The sequence below is a fragment of the Gorilla gorilla genome, chromosome 15, assembly GCF_029281585.2.
Source record: "Gorilla gorilla gorilla isolate KB3781 chromosome 15, NHGRI_mGorGor1-v2.1_pri, whole genome shotgun sequence".
In the NCBI taxonomy this organism is placed as follows: Eukaryota; Metazoa; Chordata; class Mammalia; order Primates; family Hominidae; genus Gorilla; species Gorilla gorilla.
The window spans coordinates 110,525,871-110,550,238 of record NC_073239.2 but is presented as its reverse complement, the minus strand read 5'-3'; the positions used below and the strand labels follow the sequence as shown (position 1 = coordinate 110,550,238).

Below are 24,368 nucleotides of genomic sequence, written 5' to 3'. Positions count from 1 at the left end.
CGCCACTGCACTCCAGCCTGGGCAACAGAGCGAGACTCCGTCTCAAAAAAAAAAAAAAAAAAAGAAACCAAATATAGTAAAATGATTATGTAACTATCATATCAAGGTACAGACACTCTTCATATGCTACAAGGTTAGCATCTTTCTCTCTCTCTCTCACACACACACACACACACACGCACGCAGTCTCTCTCTCTGTCATTCTCTGTCTCACTATTCCTCAGCCAGGCTCCCAATTCTTACTAATGTTCACATTCCCCTCCACATACTCCTGCATAATACCAAGCAATTTGTACAAAACTTTATGCTGAACCAACATTGGCTACATGGTATGTAATGCCTTGCTTCTACTAAAAGTATAAAGGTGTGACTTCTGAAAGCTGTTATTACACTTACTTGGGCAATTCCTGCAATGAATGCATTAAAGCAAGTTGACAAGCGCATTTTTTGAGGTGCAATCATGAAGCAACCTTCCTGCTGGTCATAGCCGAGTAAGACGTACAGGTGTCGCTTGACCGTGTTGAAGGCCTTTGCACTGCTGATGTCTGACTCGGCGCTGCTTTCATCCTTGGCCATGAACTTCATGAGCACTGTAATCAGCTGGTGAACTGTCTGGTGGTCGATCCCAGCATCTTCTGGGAGCAGGTCCTTGATGGTGTTGTCATTCTCAGGAGATTGTTGTCCTGTCAGTAGAAGAAAGGCTGTCAGTGGGTGGCTCGCTCACAAGTGAAGTGACACTAAAATCTCTCTTAGATATTGATAAGGCACCCTTGTTTCTGTGTCTACAAAATTTTCTGCTCCAGACAGACTTTAAGAAACTTAAAGGCACAATATGGCCTAGTAGGCAGAGCCCTAGTCCAGGGGTGAAAGTTATTGTATTCATCAACAACCAAGTAATCTGGGAGAATTAGGGAATGGGAATAAAAATAGGGTGCTATGAAGAAATATTATCCTGAAACAGCAAGACAAATGCCTACATAAATTTTGCACTTAGCAAATTTTTTAATATGTTGGCAAAGTTTTATCCTCAGTGATAAAGGAAGTTTCCCTTCCAGCTTTGTAAAATAAGCATGTAAGAATAACTACAAAACGTTATAGTCTAAAATCCACTGAGGGCAAAACCACTGGGTTATTTTGTTTAAATTATTATCTCAATTTAGTTATGTTCATTAATCAGCTAGTGCAAAAAACAAATCTTTTCCAAACCCTGAGATATTAGCAATAGGTACTCTTTAAATGAAATAGCCAAAATTATAAATAGCAAATTATAAGCCCTGCTGTATGTCAGAAGAAACATACAAGGAAGGGAGAGGACACAAACAGAAAGAGAGCGAAGCATGAACTTTTAAAAACAGAAAAACACCACATGAAAGTGAGTGGAAAGTTCACATGGAAAGAAAAAATACCTTCGCCCTTGGCCTCCTCTTAACCTAGTAAATAACAGCATCTGAGCAGCTCCCTGACATTGACTTTCTCTGTTATTTTTCAAAGTCAGAAGTTACCTTGTCTCTCTTTGTTCTTCTGCCCCTTCTTATCAGGTTTGGTTCAGGACTTTGGGAGAAGGAAGACTGATATTTGCTCTTCTATATTTATGGTTTGGGGATTATTCAAAATACTCTTGTCTTTTTTTTTTAATAAGCAACATTAGAATTTCTAAATTGAAAACAAATGTTTTGTCTGGTGGGTTAGATCAGCACACTGGCATTCTCATCTCTCATTCTGCAAGGAAACATTCTACTAAATGATGACAAGCTTTCGTTACAAACCATTATAAACCAAGCCTTGGTTACACCCATTATAATTATGGTATAAAGGATGCAACAAAGAGTTAGGCAGTAATTTATACCTATTAACTCCTCAGTTAATTTGGCAAAATCTCAGCCTTCCAGGACACAGCCAAGAGAAGCGAGGCATAAGAAATGTTTCTGGGAATTGCAGAAATTTGCTATCTCAAGCCCAAATACTTTTTCTCTGGGATAGGAGCATGAAGGTCAAATTCGGAATTTACCAGTTCAGACCTGCACATAAGGTAACAAGCTTAGTGGTCGAGTTTCCCAGACAATCAGATGAATGTTGGTCTGTTCAAAAGTGAACTGCTGAGAAGGGATAGTTGACAGTAAGTGAAGAGGCAACAGAGGCAGCTTAGTGTAAGAGCCTCTAATACAGAGAAAACCATCTGACACACTTTAGTATGATTCCAGGACACTCACACTTTTCTGTCTCATAGAATCTGTTCATGAAGGAATGAGTATGTATGATGCACTTTAGAGAAACTTTTTATCAAAAATTATTCAAATAAAACCTAAGAATTTGTTTATTACAGTGTTTCACATGCAGGGTGATCAATAAATTGTTAATATTATAATTACTTATTAGGCATGCATCAGGAAAAAAATCAATGTATGTGGAATACCCTATTTCAATGAGAGGCTAGAAAGGTGAAGCATCACAGCATGTGGTTAAATTAAATATTCATAATATATGATTTGACCAAATACAATGCCTATGTAAATCCTTGTAATGCAAAATAGAAAAAGTTTACAGGGCTATTTTTTCAGCATTGAAAAATAGTTTACTCAGGCTGAGCACAGTGGCTCACATCTGTAATCCCAGCACTTTGGGAGGCCGAGGTGGGAGAATCACTTGAGCCCAGGAGTTTGAGACCAGCCTAGGCAACATGACAAGACCTGGTCTCTACAAAAAATACAAAAATTAGCTGGACATGGTGGTGCACACCTGCAGTCCCAGCTACTCGGGAGGCTGAGGCAGGAGGATCACTTGAGCTTGGGAAGTTGAAGCTGCAGTGAGCTGTGATCATGCCACTCTACTCCAGCCTGGGCAACAAAGCAAGACCTTGTCTCAAAAAAAAAAAAAAGAAAGAAAGAAAAGAAAAGAAAAATATTTACTCTAGATTTGTTTTTCCACTAGAGTATTACTTTACAACTAGAAGGCCATTATTGCTTTGGACATGTTTGGGCCAAGAATATGACAGGGTTCCCTGCAGGGTTCAATGTTATTGTGGCAGCAAGTAATGGCTGTTACAATATAGCTTCAATCTTCAATTCCTTTTAGCTCTGGGGTGCAAGGTTGAAGAGAACATGTATCACTCAGTCCTGCTCAGCCACCTCATGTCCACACTGGCTCAACTCCAAAGTCCCAAAGTTAAAAATTGGAACTGAAGAGTGTTTGAGAGGAAGTTGCTCCTTTGTTTTATAGTGCTGAGAATCAAGGGACCTCAATACAGAAGAAAGGGAGCTCCCAGCAAGGCCCAGCTGGGACCCTGCCCGTTTCCTTCCATCCCAATTCAAGTCTAGAAAATAGACCATCAGACTTCAGCTTAAATATTTAAAAACTCTTCTTCTCATTAGAAGTGGGCATGTTTCTAAACAATGTGCAACCCTGAGTTTTCCCATCACATTATATTTTCCTGATGACTGTCATTTCATACATGCCCATCTCACTAGATCATTTTCACTGATCTTAAGTTTGCTGCTTTCCCTGAATAGCAAGTAATGAGTAATCTTTAACAAATGTACTGAAAAAAGGATGTTTATGGAAACTTTTGCATAAAAAAATTTTAATCTCTTTTTATTCTAATAATTTACCCCTCCAGAGTGGGCTTTGTAAATCTGCACTTCGTTTATTGCCTCTCTTTGAAATAGAGTAAGCTTGTGACTGGTGCACTCTTCATAAAGACAAGTTACTTTAATCAAATCCCTAAGAAAAATGAGTTGTGGATAAGCTGAAATGTTCTCCATCGATAAAGACAATATTAATGTTTTAACCTAGAAAAGGTATGAAATTTCCATTTCAAAACTAAATGCCTACAAGCATTCTCTCTAAGAAAACAAAAAGCTTAATAGTATTGAATTCTAGTCTGTGAAATTCCTATATCTGTCCTAACCATAGAGATTTAACATGTTAAAGGGTCTGACTTTATATTTTCTATAAAGAGAAAATATATTTATAATTATAATTATGGAGGCAAAGCTATTCCTACCATACCTTTAATGTGGACTGATTCCATGACAATCTGCCCACAGAGCTGTGTAACTGATTGAAACTCCAAAGTGTAATACAACATTATTTATTCAGATGATTTGAAACCAGGCAGGATCAGGATCTGCTTTTCCAGACTTATCTCCTATTATTTCACCCGAAATGGTCAACGTTCTTACAAGCTGGGCTACTCGTGGATCTCAGAATGGAGCCAACGTTTTTCCCTCTTTGCACCTTTGCTCATCGTGCTCTCTTCACCTTGCAAGGTGGTTCTCTACCCTCCCCCAACAATTTTGTGCTATAAACTGGTCCCCAAAAGCCATTCTTATTAGATATACCCAATATTCCTCTCAGCAATTGGATGTGATCCCTAAATTCTTTAAATTTCTAAGGACAAGAAAGGAGGGAGGACAGGAGAGAAAAAAAGAATGGAGGAAAATTTCCTTCAGCATTTTCCTAACTCCCATGTGGCCAATGACAATTATGCAAGGCAGAACATTTTGCGTATTCATTTGCCTTAATACTCCAATAAGAACATAGGCTTCTTGAAGGCAAATGACATATTTTATCCATCTTTATATCCCTCACAGAATAGGGGCCAATGTCTGACATATAGTAGATACTTATTATACATAAATGTCTGTCAAAGTGCACTAAACTCAAATAAATACATCAGAGCTTACATTCTGTATAAGAGAAAAATTGATAAAGTCCCAAAGCAGCAGGAATATTGGAACGTTTCTCTATGTGAACTGACTCACTGATCCCTCTGCCAAACCAACAAGTGACAATTAGGTAGAGGAAGAAAGGATCCCTCCATGAGCTTACTCTGCACTTGGTCCAGGGCAGCCAATGAGTAAGCACTATAAATGAGGTTCCATTCCACAGGCAGCTCTCACTACACTGCCTCACTCATCTCCCTGCTTCCTTACCTCAGTTTTCCCTTGTGTGTGCACACATCCACAGCAGGGCTGGAAAGTTGGGGCAGTGGCTAACTTCATATCCTCCTATGATCCCCATCCCTGCCTTTTCTCCTTCCTATTCCACATCCTATTATCATGTGTTTATGTCTCATCCACCAATCAAGCCTGGCTGAAAAGCCACCTGTCCATGAGACCTTCCCTGATGTCTCCAGCTGGTAGAAAGCTCCCCTCCCTTTGCATTTGACGTGACTCATCCTACGTACTGTCACTTTCACTCAAGATGAGAGTTTACTGATGTTCATACTTAATATCCCTTACTTGGCCGTAAGCAAGTTAAGAGTATAAAAATTTCCGAAGCATCTTTGTATTCTTCATATTTCCTAGTCCAGCAGGTGAAAAATAAATATCTGTTGAACAAGCATTTGTGGCACACACCTCTGATCCAAGCTACTTGGGAGGCTGAGGTGAGAGGACCCCTTGAGCCCAGAAGCTCAAGACCAGCCTGAGCCACATAGCAAGACCCCATCTCAAAAAGAGTATTTGTAATATTTGTTGAACAAAAATTGTCACTTCCCAAAAACATATCTTCAAACAACAGTATTCCTATAAAAACAACTGTACTCTGACTTACTGGATCTTAATGGTCAATAGGCATTTTGCAAGTTAGTGAAGAAGTGAATCATAAACCATCTGTAGAAAGAAAGAGCCCAAAGAAAAGCTATTTGGAATTCTAGGCTGGGACACTAAGGAGACAGGAAAGGTCAATGCAAGAGTGCTTTATTGATCCTAACAGTACTGGGCACCTTCTCTTATGGATACAAATGCAGGCCAAGAGATCTCCAGTTTTCTCTGCAGGCTGAGGCAGAACTTGGAGTACGCGAGTCCCACGAGAGATGGGGATAGCTCTGGACCAATCTGGGGTCCTAACTGGCAAAGTCTTTTGGTCTGGACACTCATGGCCTTAAGCCACTCTGTAGCAGGCCTGAAAGCCCAGGCCAACTCCATAACCAGACTGGTGTCCTCACGTCCCACAGGGCAGAAATACCCTAAGACCAGTTCATCAAGAGGTAGTTGTGGTAGAAAGAAAGAAAGCCAAATCCCTTGGATGCCAGCATCAGTTCTGATCCTAACTAGTTAGTCATATGTGACCTTAAGCAATCACCAAAGCAGAATCACTTAATCCCTCACTACATTAGTTTTCCTGTAAGTAAAGAGATACTATATATACAGGAAGGATTATCATTATTTAATTATGCGTTCCAGGTGATGAGGAACATGATATAATTAAGCACCCTATGTTCACATGGGATTGATACCATTAGTTCAGTATTGTGCTTATATAACATAACAACTGCTGCATTCTATTCAATTAATCTTCATCAGTATTCTAAATACATGAAGACAAAATTTCCTGGTTCTTACAGCACCAGTGAAAGTACTCCTTACGTCTAATCATACAAATTGTAGATTAGCAGCAGTTAAAAAGATTGTGTATCCCATCAATTAGGATGAAATGAAGGTGCTGAATTCCTACGGGCAGTTACTTGCCTTGTTACAGAGCTCAGGACCTCTGGGTTTGAGACCCAGATCAGTCACCAACAAGCTTGTTCTTTTGTGAGAATCAGTTTCTTCCTCTATAAAATGAGACTGTTAACATATCACTAATGTTTCAGCTATAAGATTCTATGAATTTTATTTAGATGCACAAAGCCTTTGATTTGAAAAGTCACAGAGGAATGTGACTCTCTGCAAACCTTGCAGAGTATACTTTCTATAGAAAACAGAATTTTCTATTCCATTTTCTGTGGGTACCATGTAAAGGTTAAGATCAGAGAGTCATCAATTGTAAATCCATTGCCAAAAAGTTCAACCTAAACAGCAATTAAATTTAAATCTTGTTGTATAAAGGGGCATCTGCTTTATTTCAAGTCTAATCAATAAGAGGTCCGCAAAGAGGATCTCATTACTTGGACCAAAAAAAGTATGTTCGTTAAGTAGCAAGTTCTTCAGTTTCCATTTAATTACTGTCTTAAACCATTCTCCACAATCTTATGATAAATCTGGCATGTCCTTGCTTCCAAGTTAGAAACAGTCAGGGCCCAGTAAATAATAATGCAAAAATGGAACCCTACAGTAGTTTGAAATTGCCTTATAAACTGAGCCAGCTATTTCCATATCTAAGCAAGTTTTGCTTATGATGGTGTCATGTAAATTACCTTTCCTGAAGCTTTAGCTTCATATTTAATTTAAACAATGCTGTTATCTGCCTCTTTTCCATCTGGCCACTTTTGGTGGAATAATTAGATGCCTGAAGGCTTTTTTTAACTGCAAGAAACACATGTACATGTTTTCCCACAGAGATGTGAGGGGACTTCTTGGGTTGGATTGTTAAAACAGATAATTATCATGAAAGACTAGCTTCTCAGCTAAGCTTTAAGACAAAGAGACAAGCTAGAGTAAAATAAAGATAATTTATGAAACTGACTAAGAACAATCTCAAAAATGCCTCACTGAAGGGGAACTGCATGGATTTCATATTTCTAATGAAGCTTTGAATCAGAAGTTCTTATTTTTATTCTTTTAAAAAAAATCACAGCACAGTAGCGTACATGAGCGATGTGTAAGGCAAGGTAGAGGGACTCTACCAAATGTTTGCTATTCCTTTTTTCTTATCAATTTTAAAAGAGAAAAGACTTTGGCCACCATCTGCTGTCTGCCTGGATGATCTCTGGGATTTTCTCTCTCTCCTCCCACTTCGGACTCCCTCTCTTTCAAACGTCCTTTTTATAAAACATAATGATTTTTAAAGTCTCCTTACTTGAAATTTTCCTTCTGAGAATGTCTGTACCATTCTGAAACATTTATCTTAAAACTAGTAGTCTTAGATGAAAACTCAAATGTTCTATAGCATGATACATAGGTGGGAGTTACCAAATTTGTTTTTGACTAATAAGCAGGTATTCGGAACCTTCACAATCTTCCCAGTGAGTCACGGCACGATTCGTGTGGAATCTCCTTGCCAATGCCCTCTTAGGCTACTTCATGATAAATTGTAATATATCACAGAACATCGAATGATCATTAAACTGTATCATGCTATGGTCCTCCAAACAGAGGAAATTCTCCTTTCTCTGAGAAACAGAAATGCATGTAGAGTTGCAAAGAATCAGGAATGGCTAAGGGGATGAGCGGATGACAGTGGTTCAAATGTATAACCTTTTAAAATGTAAATGAAATGTATGGTTTTCCTATAGCAGATATATATGAACAAAATATTTCTATGTGTAAAGACACATACAAATATAAATACTATGGATAGCTCTAGTCATACTGGCTCTCTGGGGAAAGGTACAGACTCAGGTGATATGATGCTTCTTACTGGACCAAAAGTTAATGGAATCAAAAGTCATCTGTTAATATCAAAATGGAAAGAATTGCCATATCAGGGGCTCAAACACTTGAACATCTGGGGTAAGACCCTTTTGAGCTTGCAAATCCTAGGTATATCACCCTGGTCCAGTTAGAGACACCGCATTCTCTATGTTGTCCACCTGTGATAGACACTTGAACATGGCCCTTCAATGTCAGAAGTACCCACCTGGCGTCTGTTCGGGTGTCCCACCGAGAGCTGGAGCAGACTGCTCATGCCTGGTCAACCTCATAGCTTAAAAATCAACAACAACTCTATTTAAATAAGCATTACAGACAACTGGAGCCTAGAAAATATACTCAGTGCTAACTTTATGGGATAGTAGGGGCAGGTTTCATTTTTCTATTTGTAATTAACATCACATAAAAGTTGTTTATGTAACAAACATTTTGCAGTTTTTATCTGAATCATAAGAACATCCATCAATGTTACTTCATCTTCAAAATTGTCATGTGAATTAATGAACAAGAAATAACAATAAATAAACTTTATATTCTAAACTTATCAGTTAGGATATAAATAGAGCTGGGAAACTCATATAAAATTTGTTATTTATTTAATCTAGGTATTGGTTTCTAGGATTTAAACAGTTTCACCTGGGGCCTAGCACTACCACTGGCTATTCTTAAATGATCACCTGTGATTATCTTTGCTCCCTGAAAAACTGGGTTATTGATTACTTAAAGAACTTTCATTCATACTTAACTCTCCCAAAGTTTAAAAGAACACATTTCCATAGCTTGTCATAAAATAGAGAAAATGTAATGAATAAAATCAAATCATATTTATGATTATAAATGGTTATGTTATATAAGGCTGTATTCTAATAAATGCCAATGAAAAGCAGACCTTTCAACTTCTGACAGGATAAGAAATAGGTTTTGGGTCATTATTTTATTTACTTCACAGTGATTATTTAAAGATTAAATCATTTAATAAATTTTACAAGTTAGTAATATATTTAAACATATTCATCAGTATGGTGATTTAGTAATGAATTTTTAATTATTTGTCCTTCATGAGTCATTACTAATCATTAGAGTTTATCTAGTCATTTGGTAATTTAAGGAAAATTTTATTCTCTTTAAAACTATAATATAAAGAAAGACCTTTTATAGAGCAAGTATATATGGTCTTTTTTAAAATATTGGCAATGAAGCTTATTTTTATTTATAAATTATCTGGTGAAGATGAGCAGAAATTCAATTTGTCAGCCCGATTTCTCTATTTCAAAAGCAATCATTATTATTGGTTTGTCTTAGGGGGCTTGTGTGGCTGCTTCTATCAGACATGAAAAAAAAAATACATTCCAAATTTCAACTGTCCCTCCTTAGCCATGATAGGTCTTATTGTCTAAGTCTTATTCAGAAAGCTCTTAGGATACAAGGCTGGTGGTGCAAACTTTGGTGTCCTAGGACTTAGGAGCAAATGTTTCTTCTAAGTTGCATGCCAAGCATCAATGCATTTGCTGCCTTTTACATTTCAAAAACATCTACTGTTGGATCAGGGCTTTGCTACCCCAGCAAACTAGGAAAAGCAACCCTAGGCATTTATACCCCTGAGGTGATTCTCTAGGGAATCTGAAAGCCAAACTTATTGAACAAAGTCAGTTTGCTAAACATGCTATACTCTCTGTGAACATTCAACAAGACAAGTCAGCCTCAGAAAGACATTAAACAGATTTAACGGAAGGATGAAAGAAGATACTCAACGAATTTTGGAGGTCAGGGTCTCAGGGAGGGAGAGCGCCCTCTTGGATTCCACAGGCCCTTTCACACTGTCCCTCAGGGAACGTACACTCTTCTGGCGGTTTCTTGCAAAGCGAGCTCTCTTGATCTTCCATAAGGCTGCATCGCTGAGGTTAGCAACATTGGTCCTCACAGCAGTGATGGCTTTGCAAAAGGAATTAAAGAGACTATCACTCTCCTTTACATAGGGCTTTGTAATCCACCTAGTCTAAAACAATCCATCTGTGTAGAGTTTCAATATTAAAATACGTTTTTCATGGATATACATCTCCCTCTATGATGAGTCCTACATACAAAAATGACTATTGCCTATCATGATTTTTTTTCTGCTTAGACCACAAGATTAAATTATATAATTTTGTTATCATTGGATAGTTGACTGACGAAAGTCTTTTCTCCACCTATTCAGAGCTGTAGGTAACTGATTAACAACTAAGCAAGAGGCCAGGTGTGGTGGCTCATGCCTGTAATCCTAGCACTTTGGGAGGCCATGGTGGGAGGATCCCTTGAGGCCAGGAGTTTGAGACCAGCCTGGGCAATATAGCAAGACCCCCATCTCTGTAAAAAAGGAAAAATTAGCCAGGTATGGTGGCTCACCCCCATAGTCCTAGCTACTCAGGAAGATTAGCTGGGAGGATTGCTTGAGCCCAAGAGTTGGAGGTTGCAGTGAGCTATGATGACACCACTACACATCAGCCTGGGCAGCAGATTCAATGCAATTCCCATCAAAGTACCATCATCATTCTTCACAGAGCTAGAAAACCAATTCTAAAATTCCTACGGAACCAAAAAAAGAGCCCACATAGCCAAAGCAAGACTAAGCAAAAAGAATGCATCTGGAGGCATCACATTACTGGAGTTTAAACTATACTACAAGGCTATAGTTACCAAAACAGCATGGTACTTGTATTAAAATAGGCTTGTAGACCAATGGAATGGAATAGAGAACCCAAAAACAAAGCTAAATACTTACAGCCAACTGATCTTCAACAAAGCAAATAAAAACATAAAGTGGGGAGAGGACACTGTATTCAACAAATGGTGCTGGGATAATTGGCAAGCCACATCTAGAAGAATGAAACTGGATACTCGTATCTCACCTTATACAAAAATCAACTCAAGATGGATCAAAGGCTAAATCTAAGATCTGAAACCGTAAAAATTCTAGAAGACAACATCAGAAAAACTCTTCTAGACATTGACTTAGGCAAAGAGTTCATGACCAAGTACCCAAAAGCAAATGCAACAAACACAAAAATAAACAGATGGGGCCTAATTAAACTAAAAAGTTTCTGCACAGCAAACGAAATAATCCGCAGAGTAAACAGACAACCCACTGAATGGGGAAAAATATTCGCAAACTATGCATCTGACAGAGGACTAATATCCAGAATCTACAAGGAACTCAAACAAATTAGCAAAATAATAATAATAATCCCATCAAAAAGTAGGCAAAGGACATGAATAGAAAATTCTCAAAAGAAGATATACAAACGGCCAACAAACATATGAAAAAATGCTCAACATCACTAATTATCAGGGAAATGCAAATTAAAACCACAATGAGATACCAGCTTACTCCTGCAAGAATGCCGTAATTTAAAAATCCAAAAATAATAGATATTGGTGGGGATGTGGTAAAAAGGGAACACTTTTACACTGTTGGTAGGAGTGTAAATTGGTACAATCACTTTGGAAAACAGTATGGGGATTCCTTAAAGAACTAAAAGTGGAACTACCATTTGATCCAGCAATCCCACTACTGGGTATCTACCCAGAGGGAAGGAAGTCATTATAGGAAAAGACATTTGCATGTGCATGTTTATAGCAGCACAATTCACAATTGCAAAAATATGGAACCAGCCTAAATGGCCATTAATCAACAAGTGGATAAAGGAAATGTGGTATACATATGTACCGTGGAATACTACTTGGCCATTTAAAAGAATGAAATAATGGCATTCACAGCAATCTGGATGGAGCTGGAGAACATTATTTTAAGTGAAGTAATGCAGAAGTGGAAAACCAAATATCGTATGTTCTCACTTGTAAGTGGGAGCTAAGCTACGAGGATGCAAAGACATAAGAATGACAGAACGGAATTTGGGGACTTTGTGGGGAAGAGTGGAAGGGGGGTGAGGGATAAAAGACTACACATTGGGTACAATGTACAATGCTCAGGTGACGGGTGCACCAAAATCTCAGAAATTACCACTAAAGAACTTATCCATGTAACCAAAACCCACCTATGTCCCCAAAACTATTGAAATTTAGAAAGTATGCAAGAGTGAGTTTGCAAGGTGCAAATATGCTTCCTAAAATTGCTCACAAATGTTATAAACATAATGACTGAATCATATTTAGGGAACACACAGTCATAAATGGTTATCATAGGTCAAGGAAATGAAAAGAATTCTGATTTTGGAATGCCAGGATATGCTTAAATCTATGGATTACTACAGCAGCTATTCAATAATCATTTAATGAATTGAGTGCATGAGGTCAAGGCATCCTCTGTAGAGGAATTAAACGACATGCCAATGTCTTCTGTTTGTCTAGGCAAGCACAATGGGAACTGCAATGGTTTACAGCAAGTTCTTCATTTTACTTACTTGTAGGAAAAGGAAATTCCTTGTTACAATCCAAATGTAGCTGGGCTTCCAAAGAAAGCGTCTCAAATCTATTGACAAAGAACTCCCAGCTCAGAGCAGGAATATCCTGCTTAAGAAAGTGCAAGAGTAAAAGCTTGCTCAAAATTGTGGGTCTGTCTTTAACCACAGTATCAAACTGGAAGTCAAGACAAAGACATAGACCCTGGGAAAGAGGAGAAAAAAAAAAAAGAAAAGAAGAAAGTCAGATATAAACATCTAAGTTACTTCAAAGCCGATATACTAGGCAAAGTCAATGAAACAAGGCAGCCTACTCAATTCAAACTTATAATGTAGAATGACCCCACTGGAATCTCTTTCGATTGGAAGTTTTGGTAGGAAAGAAAAATGTAGAAGAGGAATTTATCTTCCTTGTAGAATATCTCTTGAATTTTGATTCAGAAATCTGAACTAAATGCATGCTATTGGTTTTCTAATGCGTTAAATAATAATCACTTAATCCAAATACCCTCAAGTCAATGCATCTGGGTTTTTTGTTGTTGTTGTTTGTTTGTTTCTTTGTTTTTTGAGATGGAGTCTCACTCTGTCGCCCAGGCTGGAGTGCAGTGATGTGATCTTAGCTCACTGCAACCTCTACCTCCCGGGTTCAAGCAATTCTCCTGCCTCAGCCTCCCAAGTAGCTGGGACTACAGGCGCCCGCCACCACGCCCGGCTAATTTTTGTATTTTTAGTAGAGACGAGGTTTCACTGTGTTAGCCAGGATGGTCTCAATCTCCTGACCTCGTGATCTGCCCGCCTTGGCCTCCCAAAGTGTTGGGATTACAGGCGTGAGCCACCACGCCCAGCTGCATCTGGTTTTAATGCCTGTAGTCATTAAGAGAAGCGTACTTTCAAAGTTACATTTTAGAATACACAAAAAGATGGTCTAGAAATCTACTTTCAATCCAAAACTTCATGATTCCGAAAAAAGCAAAGTCACCTGGTTTTCTTGGAATGTGAGTGGAACATAGAATGTTAATCAAAGTTGGAATGGATTGAGAACCTGTTCCTCTAGTGTCTGAGTTTACCATTCCCCCTCTTTTTAACAGAATGAGATTTAAAAATTGCAATTCATCCAAACATCCCATTCATTAATTCAGCTGTCATCTAATGAGTGCCTCCTATGTTCCAGGCCCTAAGCAGGGGTAGGACATAGAAGTACCTGGTAAGATCAACAGAGAAGAACTATTCAGAAGTCAACTGGAGATTTTACAAAAAAAAGAACATGCCACAGGCAGCATAACCCTTCAGTCTTTCAGGTCGTGCAAGCTTGCCCTTGCTTCTTGGTCTTAAAATGCAGGAAGAAGTTTACACTGGATTGGGAGACAGTGTATGCGCGCGCGCACACACACACACTTAAGTATGTGGACTGTATTATAAATCAGTGCTGAATTTCCTCTGCAGATAACTAGCTACGTGACTCTGAAAAGGTGGCTTAACCTTTCTAACCCTCAGCATCTCTGTCTGTAAAATGAGAACACACAAAAGGTAACTGTGAGGATTAAATAAGATAATGCATAACAGGACACTTTTAACACACTGCCCTGGAAACACAGTAGCTATCTGAGGAATGTTAGCTCTTGCTATTATTAGTTGAATAATAACAACAAAATAATAAATCAGATGCAACATGGAGAAACAGTAGATCAGAACTTTGGAGGCTCTGATCTTGATTTTCTCACTAAATCACTTTGTGTCCTTTGATAAGTCACATTATCTCTCTGAGACTTGGTGTCTCCACTAAAAAATAAAGGTTCCAAACAAGATAAATACACCGCTCTCTCCAGGTCTCATATTTCTTGTCTCTTTGGCTTTAATTTGTGAAGTTTTGTTATGGTAGCATATTTACCTTCTCATGTTTTACTTTGATGAAAACTATAATTCAGGCCAGGCGCAGTGGTGGCTCAGGCCTCTAATCCCAGCACTTTGGGAGGCCGAGGCAGGCTAATCACTTGAAGCCAGGGGTTCGAGACCAGCCTGGCCAACATAGCAAAACCCTGTCTTTACTAAAAATACAAAAATTAGCCAGGCGTGGCGGCGTAAGCCTGTAGTCCCAGCTGTTCGGGAGACTAAGGCATGAGAATCACTTGAACCCGGGAGGCGGAGGTTGCAGTGAGCCGAGATCGCACCACTGCACTCCAGCCTGGGCAAGAGAATGAGACTCTATCTCAAAACAAAACAAAGTAAAAAACTATAATTTATCTGATTCCTGTTAGCATCGAGGCTCTAACAACAGAGGCCTCCAGCCCAGGAGCTAGCTAAGTGGTGTAAGATAAACCAACCTAGTTTTAAAATCTGCCACACACACACACACATGCACATACACACACGTTATGCAATAATTACATCTGTCCAAAGTAATATCAGCATATGAACAAAGACTGAAAAGAAAGTATCAACAAATGGGCCAGGCAGTACAGCTCATGCCTATAATCCCAGCACTCTGGGAGGCCAAAGCGGGAGGATTGCTGGAGGCCAGGAGTTCAAGACCAGCCTGGGCAATATAGCAAGATCCTGTCTCTACAAAAAAAAAAAGTTAAAAATTAGGTGGGTGTGGTGATGTATACCTGTTGTCCTAGCTACTCAGGAGGCTGAGGAAGGAGGATCACTTGAGCCCAGGAGTTTCAGGCTGCAGAGAGTTATGATCAGCCTGGGCAACAGAGTAAGACTGTCTCTTAAAAAAAAAGTGGCATCAACAAATAACAACAAGGGATCTTTTAGCAAGGTGTGGTTCTGGTATATTTCTTCCAGTTAAAAAATCTCCATCATCATCATCAATATTATATGTGATGCTATGGTCTGAAAATGTGTGCAAGGGCCTCACCCCCAAATTCCTGTTGAAACTAAATCACCAATATGATAGTATTAGGAGGTGGGGCTTTGAGAGATGATTAGGTCATATGGGCAGGGCCCTAATGAATGGAACTAGTGCCCTTATGAAAGAGGCCCTAGACACAGCAAAGGCCCCATCTATGAACTAGACAGCAGGCCCTTGGCAGACAATCTGCGAAATAAATTTCTGTTGTTTATAAACTACCCAGTTTATGGTATTCTGTTATAGCAGGTCAAACAGACTAGGACATGCGACAAACAACGCAATGATTTAGTAGTGCTGACACAAACTACCTTCGGAGCAGATAACACACATCACATGTCACCTGCAATGCTGGCCTCTTTATGGTGTCAAGCAGGAGACCAGCTCTGGTAGCCACTGCGGGGTTGACATCCTCCACTGCTGTCAGGAAGCAGCAGAAGGCATGTGCCAGGGAGTACTTCAGCAGGTGGTTTTTGGTTACTGAGTGAATATCCAGAAATCTACAAATTACAGCAACTTTTTCCACTGCAATGTAAAAGAGAAGGCAAAATACATAAATACACACACACCTACACGCACACGCATACACATTTATTTAGCCAGTCTGAGAACTGAACTCACAGACAAAAAGTTAACTCTGGGTCTCCCACATGGTTTACTTTAAATCCCAACAGGAAAGTCTAATACCACCATCTCAAGTGTTCCATTTCATCTGTGCAGCAGAGACTCTTTCTACTCAGAGCAGAACTTTTTTTTCCCACGCAGCCTTGATCTAACTCTGGGTTGTCTTTTACAATTTTTTCATGGTCTTTCTCTTTGTTTAACTTTCAGCTATATTTCAAAATATTCCAAATGCCTCTATGCTTCTTTCTGTGGCCATTCCATAGAAGCTCTGCAGATAACAGAGAGAGGTAGGAGGTGCCCACCAGTACTGGCTCTGAGTTCTGGTCCCCTACTCTACTCTTAGTAGGTCGTGGTGTGAAATGGCAGACCAAATAGACATTTCCTGGGGCTATCGAAGCCAGGTATTTCTTCCATGCTATAAATATAGGCTTACTTGATAGATTTCTAATTATTCTGCAAATCAATGTTAAACAATTCTAGCCACACTTAAAGCATGGCTTTATAAAAAGTTACAACAGCTAGCAAAGCAATATAGTGCAATGCAAATTAAGATGTTTCAGTATTTTGCTTAAGCTGTTGCAACAGCCTAGAATATTCTTTTGTTTGTTTGTTTTGTTTTGTTTTTTTGAGATGGAGTCTCACTCTGTTGCCCAGGCTGGAGTGCAGTGGCACGATTTCAGCTCACTGCAACCTCCATCTCCCGGGTTCAAGTGATTCTCATGCCTCAGCCTCCCAAGTAGCTGGGATTACAGGCAGGCACCACCATGCCCAGCTAACTTTAGTATTTTTAGTAGAGACAGGGTTTCACCATGTTGGCCAGGCTGGTCTTGAACTCCTGACCTCAAAAGATCTGCCTGCTTTGGCCTCCCAAAGTGCTGGGATTACAGGCATGAGCCACCGCACCCAGCCTACAGTATTCTTCCTATTGACATTCTACCATCCTTAGAGAATCTCTGCTGAAATTCTGTTTTGTAAAGTCTTCTCTGATCTCCTAGAGTGGGCTTTCCATCCCATGAACTCCTGTAAAAGTACTACTCATTTGCATATCATTAATTTACATATTGCATTTGTGTGCTCAGAATATGAGCTATCTATGAACACAATATGTGCTCATTATATGACATATTTTATTTTGTGGTCTTGATTATATTTATGCCTTTTATAATTTGTCAACCTCTTACATGCTTATGTTTGATCTCATCAATTAAACCGGAAGCCTCCTGAGGACAGCAATCTGCTCTTACACTTCTTTCTATTGCTCCCATAGCACCTAGCACATATCTAATTTATTCAATAAATTCACTGATTCGCTTATTTTAAAAAATATATATTTTAAGCACACATATGTATACCACTAAGAAACTATCTTAGGCACTTGGGAGGAGACAGAAGTAAATGGAAAGAGGAATCATTCATAACTCTTGACCTCAAAGTTAAATTGACTAAAATAGATAAGACATGTACAACTATAGCTGAAATACAACTTTGAAAAAGCTGTAAATGCCTCTAGTGTGGTATAAATAAAATGCTATGGGAGATCCGGGGATACATAAACCACTCTCCACAGGGGGGACCTAGAAGGTGGACCTCAATGGCGGCATTTGAAGGTGGATCATGTGGAGGTGGCATTTGTGTAGGGCCTTAAAGGAAAGAGGATGAAAGGTGGAGAGCCCAGAATGGCCCCCGCGTGGATGAAGGGAGGCAGGAAGCAATGGGAACACAGCAAGGGTGTGTGTAGAAAGAAGCGCAGGAAATGAGGCTGCCTGCAGTTGCAGTCAGACCATCTGAATGGCAGTTTAAGGAGTCTGAACTTTAGGCATTGAAAAAAACCCCATTAAAATTTCTTGAATAGACAAGTAACATGACCTTGGCCGGGTACGGTGGCTCATGCCTGTAATCTCAGCATTTTAGGAGGTCGAGGTGGGTGGATCATCTGGGGTCAGGAGTTCAAGACCAGCCTGGCCAACATGGCGAAACCCCATCTCTAGTAAAAATACAAAAATTAGCCGGGTGTGGTGGCAGGTGCCCGTAGTCCCAGCTGCTCAGGAGGCTGAGGCAAGAGAATCACTTAAACCCGGGAGGCAGAGGTTGCAGTGAGCCGAGATCACTCCACTGCACTCCAGCTTGTGCAATAGAGCAAGACTCCATCTCAAAACAAACAAACAAACAGAAAAAAAAAAAAAAGGAAAGAAAGAAAAGTAACATAACCAGAGCCGAGATTCAGAAGATTAATCCTAACCCTCCACAACATGATGTCCTATCATATATATATACTAACTAGCCCCTGAGATTCCTGTGGGCATTAAAAAGCAAGAACGTTTTGAAGTGGCCATATATTAAGGAACTGAACTAAAGGTATAATAGTTACCTCACTGATGAAACTTCCATTTCTGTGCCAAACTTTTGAGACACAAACCTACAGAACTGTTCTGAGAAGCCACACTGTGGCATGCCGACCCTGCCTGCTACCCCGAGAATGGAACTACTAGCAGATTGGGGTGAGAGTGGGCCAGCAGACATGAGGCTAAGAGAACTCTCCCAGGTTCCTTCCTTACCACATTACTCTGAGAACCTGCTGTTCTATTTACTAGGAAATTATACCCAAGCTGCACCAGACTTGGTCCCTGATCCCTCAGTGGCAAGGGTATACAGAAGAGATTCTCGAACCTCTTATTAAAAATCTCAATTTCTGCCCCGGCACAGTGGCTCATGCCTGTAATCCCAACACTTTGGGAGGCCAAGGTGGGCAGATCACCTGAGGTCAGGAGTTCAAGACCAGCCTGGTCAACATACTGAAACCTTGTCTCTACTAAAAATACAAAAATTAGCCTGGTGTAGTAGCATGCACCTGTAGCCCCAGCTACTTGGGAGGCTGAGGCACAAGAATTACTTGAACTCAGGAGGCAGAGGTTGCAGTGAGCCGAGATCATGCCACTGCACTTCAGCCTGGGCGACACAGCAAGACTCTGTCTCAAAAAAAAAAAAAAAAAAAAAAAAACTCAATTTCTGGCATCACCCCCACCTCCCACTGAGATTCTGATTCGGTAGCTCTAGGATGTGGCCAGATAATGTGCATTTTAACAAATATTCCCAGTAATCGATGCAAGTAAACTCATAGGTTGACTGAATCCAAGCCAGTGCCTGTTTGGGAGTAAACATGGGTGCAGTTAATCACTACACTTGGGTAACAGGCATAAGCTGGGTCTGTCCTATGCAAACCCGGACAGGACCACCCTCCCTAAGGACCACTCTGCAAAATGCTGTTATTTTAGAGAGGAAGCTCAAAGCAGAACGCCCAAAGGACACCAGCCAGCAGGAGAATGCCTTTTAAAAAGAAGGGACAAGAAAGGAGGTGCCAAAAAAGATGCCGTGACCAGACACCTGTGTACTGTGTGACCCAGAATGAGTTTTAAGCTAACACAGAGGTACCTGCTTCAAACCTCATCTTCCAGTCTTTGCTGTTGAAATTGCCATTTATGATTGTCCAGAAGATGTCAGCACCATGAGGAAGTGACAGGGCATGGAGGAGAAGAGGGACTGCCAGTGAAGACAGCTGAGAGAACTCGGATTTGACGACCCTCCACAGGCTAGGGAATCAAGGAGAAGCAAAGTGGTGACAGTTATCACAACTTTTCCAGAAAAAGATCCTGTCCTCTTAACTTATGGCAAGCGTAGTTACAAGACAGTGGATAGGGGTGCTTTTGGTGAAATTACACTCATCCACGAGAGGACAATCCTCTGACAGACGTTTCCTATGCTCTGTCCTCTTAACGTGACACTGCAGAAAAGCACTTTTACTTAACATTACATTTTATAACTTAAAAATCTGCATAATGTAAATTCAGCAATATAAATAAATGACTGTTCAGTAATATACAAAGTCAAAATTAGTTATGTTAGGATGATGGAGTAATACGTGATTTTTAAAAATTTTCTTACAGTGAGCATCTGGCAAGTTTGGTTGGTTTGGCCTGCCCAGCCTCTTATGATGTCAAAGAACAACTATTTTTCTCTTAATAACAGCCTCTCCAAGAACAGACAGGTCATCAGTCAAGCTCCCCAATCTTCTCTATCATAAGGGGGAACACAAACAGGCTGATCAAAGAACGTCAACACCCTGAATAAAGTGATTAGCTAGGAGAAGGCGTATGCCCCAAGCATGGGAATAACAGAACTCTTATTTCAGGGACTGTTATGCACTCTGGGAAAAAGAGGCTCTCTCTCCTTCTGAAATTTCAGGAATGAAGGGTGATGTCAGCCTGCAGCTGCCAATGACCCTCCTTCCCATCTCACAGGGACAGCCTGTGCTTAACGGAGAAGCCAACACTTAGTTCCATTTAAGAAGCCAAGCCAGAGTTGGGCTATGAGATGGGGAGGGAGTGAGAAAGGGGAGGAGGAGAAGACAGAGAAAGAGATCCCTGATAACATCCTGCACCTCAGCAAGTTTCAGCTAAGTTCCTATCAAGTTCTACCGGAATAATTCTGAATATAATATATTTTAGTAATAATACATTATTGTTTCCATTTTTTTCAATTATTTAAAGTATGCCTTTTGGTTGTTTTTGTTGTTGTTTTGTTTTGTTTTGTTTTCTATTTGACTCCAGGGTCAATATCAGAATCAAAACTACAGTTGACCCTTGAACAACACAGGTTTGAACTGTACAGGTCCACTTATACATGGATTGTTTTCAATAAATACATTGAATTTTTTTAGGAGATTTGCAACCATTTTAAAAAGTTCACAGATGTACCATGTAGCCTGAAACTAGTGAAAAAATTTAAGGAAAAGTTATGTCAGCCGGGCGCAGTGGCTCACGCCTGTAATCCCAGCACTTTGGGAGGCTGAGGCGGGTGGATCACAAGGTCAGGAGATCGAGACCATCCTGGCTAACACAGTGAAACTCCGTCTCTGCTAAAAATACAAAAAATTAGCCGGGCGTGGTGGCGGGCGCCTGTAGTCCCAGCTACTCAGGAGGCTGAGGCAGAAGAATGGCGTGAACCCGGGAGGCAGAGCTTGCAGTGAGCTGAGATTGCGCCACTGCACTCCAGCCTGGGTGACAGAGCGAGACTCAGTCTCAAAAAAAAAAAAAAAAGGAAAAGTTATGTAATGAATGTATAAAATATATGTAGTTACTAGTCTATTTTAACATTTACTGCCATAAATTATACACGAATCTATTATAAAAAGTTAAAATTTATGAAAGCTTACACACACAAACATTTACAGACCATACATGGCGCCATTCACAGTGGAGAGGAATGTTAAGCAAATGTAAAGACACAGTATGAAATCATAACTGCATAAAACCAACTGTGGTACACACTGTACTACGGTAATAATTTTGTAGCCTTCTCCTGTTGCTATTCAGGTGAGCTCAAGTGTTGTCTGTCTGTGTGAGCAGTTCCTCTCTCCAGTAAATTGCAAATCACAGTAAAAAGTGATCCCTCGCAGTTCTCGCGTCTTTTTCATTGTGTTTAGTGCAATACCGTAAACCTTGAATAGCACCGTGGGTCCCATATGAAGTGCCACTAGTGACGCTGGAAGTGCTCCCAGAAAGCAGACAAAAGTCACGACGTTGCTAGGAAAAGTTGAATTGCTTGACATGTACCATAGCTTGAGGTCTGCAGCTGCAGCTGCTCACCATTTCAAACAGACAATTCATCTTGTAAACAGATGGCATAAACTTACGGTATTGATAAACACAGTATGGTACTGCAAATGCATTTTCCTTATGATTTTCTCAATAACATTTTCTTTTCTCTGGCTTACTTTATTGTAAGAATACAATAAATAATGCATAAAACATACAAAATATGTGTCAATCAGCTCTTTATGTTATCTTAAGGCTTCTGGTCAACAGTAAGCTATTAGAGGTTAAGTTTTGGGGAAGAGAAAAGTTAGACAAGGATTTTCAACTGCACAGGGGTCAGCATTTGTACCTCCCCATTGTTCAAGGATCACCTGTATTTGTGACTTTACATAGCTCATGCTGCGCCGGTAAGAGAAGGGAAGAGTGACACGTGCCATCTCCATTTTACAGAGAGCATATGGAGGTACGAGCCACTCCAATTGGCTGTTTTTCAGAAGGCATACTAGAGCTATAGAATGAAAAGGAGTGATTTTTTTAAACGCCATATACTTAATCTAAATAAGTGGAAGTCAGACAAACAGGGACCTCATCCCAACCCTGCCATTCATAAGCTGTGTAACGATGTGCAAATTCTCTAAACCTTTGTGTCCTCCCAGTGTGGGCTTTAAACAAGATGTGCAGAGAGCATGGTACTTAGTAGGTAAGCAGAAACCTGAAGCTGCTACCACCATCATGATGACAAGGATGATGATGCTTCCAGAGCACAATAGGCCCTAGGAAGAGTGCAAAGGAAAAAGAAGATATAATTTGTGCCTTCATGGAACTTCCGGTGTAGTTGAAGAATGCAAACCAGGCAGCCCAGCTAGAAAACCATTTCCATGACAAAACCCAAGATTCGGCCAGTCCCATTCGCCTTTCCCAGCTCTCGAGGGCAGACTTGTTTGGAAAGGGGCAGAGCATCTCTTCCACAAGTCCTTTCATTGTCCATCACGGTTTTTGTGTCATGGTGGCACTTTGCGGAGAAAACCTGGCCCTTTAAGGAGAAAGCCTGGGCTATGGACCCTAAAGGCCGAGTGGGTAGTCCCATGGCACTAACAGTCCATTTGGCAAGTGTACATTCTGGGGGGTTGCTTTCACAATAAAAAATAATGCCCATTTCGTATTCCCATGTTGAATTCATGGAGCGTCTGCCTAACTCTCGACCCTGTTCCTTCACTCCTTTCGTCCAGATCTGCTGATGGTCTCGAACTTCACACTGTTCCCTCTGGGTCATTCCTACTCTTCCCCACTCCAGGTCAGCCATGTCTGCCCTTTCCCTTTCCCCAGCTTCTTCCTCCCACTGCAGCTGTAGAATCCCTGTTTTCTTGGGAAGAAACTTCTATAGATCCTCCACCTTTCTCATGGTATGCTTCTCTAGTGGGCTGAAGAGTGCTCCCTGAAAATTCATGTGCACTCAGAACCCCAAGATGGGGCCTTATTTAGATTTCATCAGTTAAGATGAGTTCCTACTGGATAGAGCGGGTCCTAAATATAATGAATGACTAGTGCCCTAATAAGAGGAAGGGGCACTCAGGGACACACAGGGAAGAAGACCATGTGGCAAAGACTGGAGTGAGGCAGCTACAGCCAAGACATTCCAACAATTGCCAGCAGCCATGAGAACCCAGGAGAGATGGAAAAAAGTCTCCTCAAATCAAGCAATCCTCCCACCTCAGCCTCTCAGTAGCTGGGACTATAGGCTTGCACCACCATACTTGGCTAATTTTTTGTTTTAGCAGAGATGGGGTCTTGCTATGTTGCCCAGGCTGGTCTAAAACTCCTGGCCTTAAGTGATCCTCCCACCTCTGTTTTCCGACATGCTGGAATTACAGGGATGAGCCACTGTGCCTGGCCTTAAGATTTTCTCTTGAGAGTCCAGAGTCTCAATGAGCCTGGACTCCCATCTTCACCAGGCCAAATGACCTTTGCTTCCCAAGACTTCCTCCAGGCCTCCTCTTAGCAGCCTCTTTCTTTTGAAACCCATGACAGTGATGCACAGGGTCCTCTCCCAATTCTTTGGTCCATTAGGCACCTAGTTCAGTCTTGCTCCTCAGGCGGGCCTCTGCAGATGCCATCAGTGGATCAAGCCCTGGTCTCATTCACACCTCCTCATCCCCAGTGGCCTCTGTCTTTACTCTGCTGGATGAGATGCTGACCTCCCCTCTATAAGGCTGAGAACACCCAACTTCCCCCCATCCCCCAGCCCATACTGACTGAGACTCCTCTGCCCTCTTTTCCATACTCTTCTCCCAAATATCAATTTTTCTGGCTTCATCTGCTTTCAATCGTAGAATGGATCCCAGAGACAACCGTTTCATCACTCTGGAATCCTCATCCCTCTGAGCTTCCATCATAACCATATCACCAGTCCCCGGTCCCGAATAAACCCTTTGCCCATTTGCTCTCGTCCACTCCTAAGCCCCTGAGTGCCGGAGAAAAAGAAACCCAAACCCCTACTAAGTTGGTCCACTGCAAACTGGTGCTAGCTAACCTCAGCCGAACCCTAAAGCTGGTGATTCTTTGGTTATTTCTTGTTTACTTCCTGCTGCTT

At 40.6% G+C, this 24,368-nt stretch overlaps 1 protein-coding gene across 12 annotated transcripts in view; it reads right to left on the bottom strand.

Moving 5' to 3' along the window:
- UNC79 (unc-79 homolog, NALCN channel complex subunit) overlaps positions 1 to 24,368 on the bottom strand; it is a 277,012-nt gene that overhangs the window by 94,274 nt on the left and 158,370 nt on the right. For 8 of the 12 annotated variants that reach the window (XM_055361283.2, XM_055361282.2, XM_063698138.1 and 5 more), the window contains 6 exons: positions 19,617 to 19,774; positions 15,907 to 16,088; positions 12,713 to 12,914; positions 10,065 to 10,244; positions 8,521 to 8,586; positions 397 to 683 (listed from right to left, as the gene is read on the bottom strand). In XM_055361283.2, coding sequence (XP_055217258.2) covers positions 397 to 683; positions 8,521 to 8,586; positions 10,065 to 10,244; positions 12,713 to 12,914; positions 15,907 to 16,088; positions 19,617 to 19,774 — 1,075 coding nt within the window. The remainder of the gene's footprint in view (positions 1 to 396; positions 684 to 8,520; positions 8,587 to 10,064; positions 10,245 to 12,712; positions 12,915 to 15,906; positions 16,089 to 19,616; positions 19,775 to 24,368) is intronic. The other 4 variants (XM_019009591.4, XM_063698142.1, XM_063698144.1 and 1 more) reach the window with 1 other exon arrangement.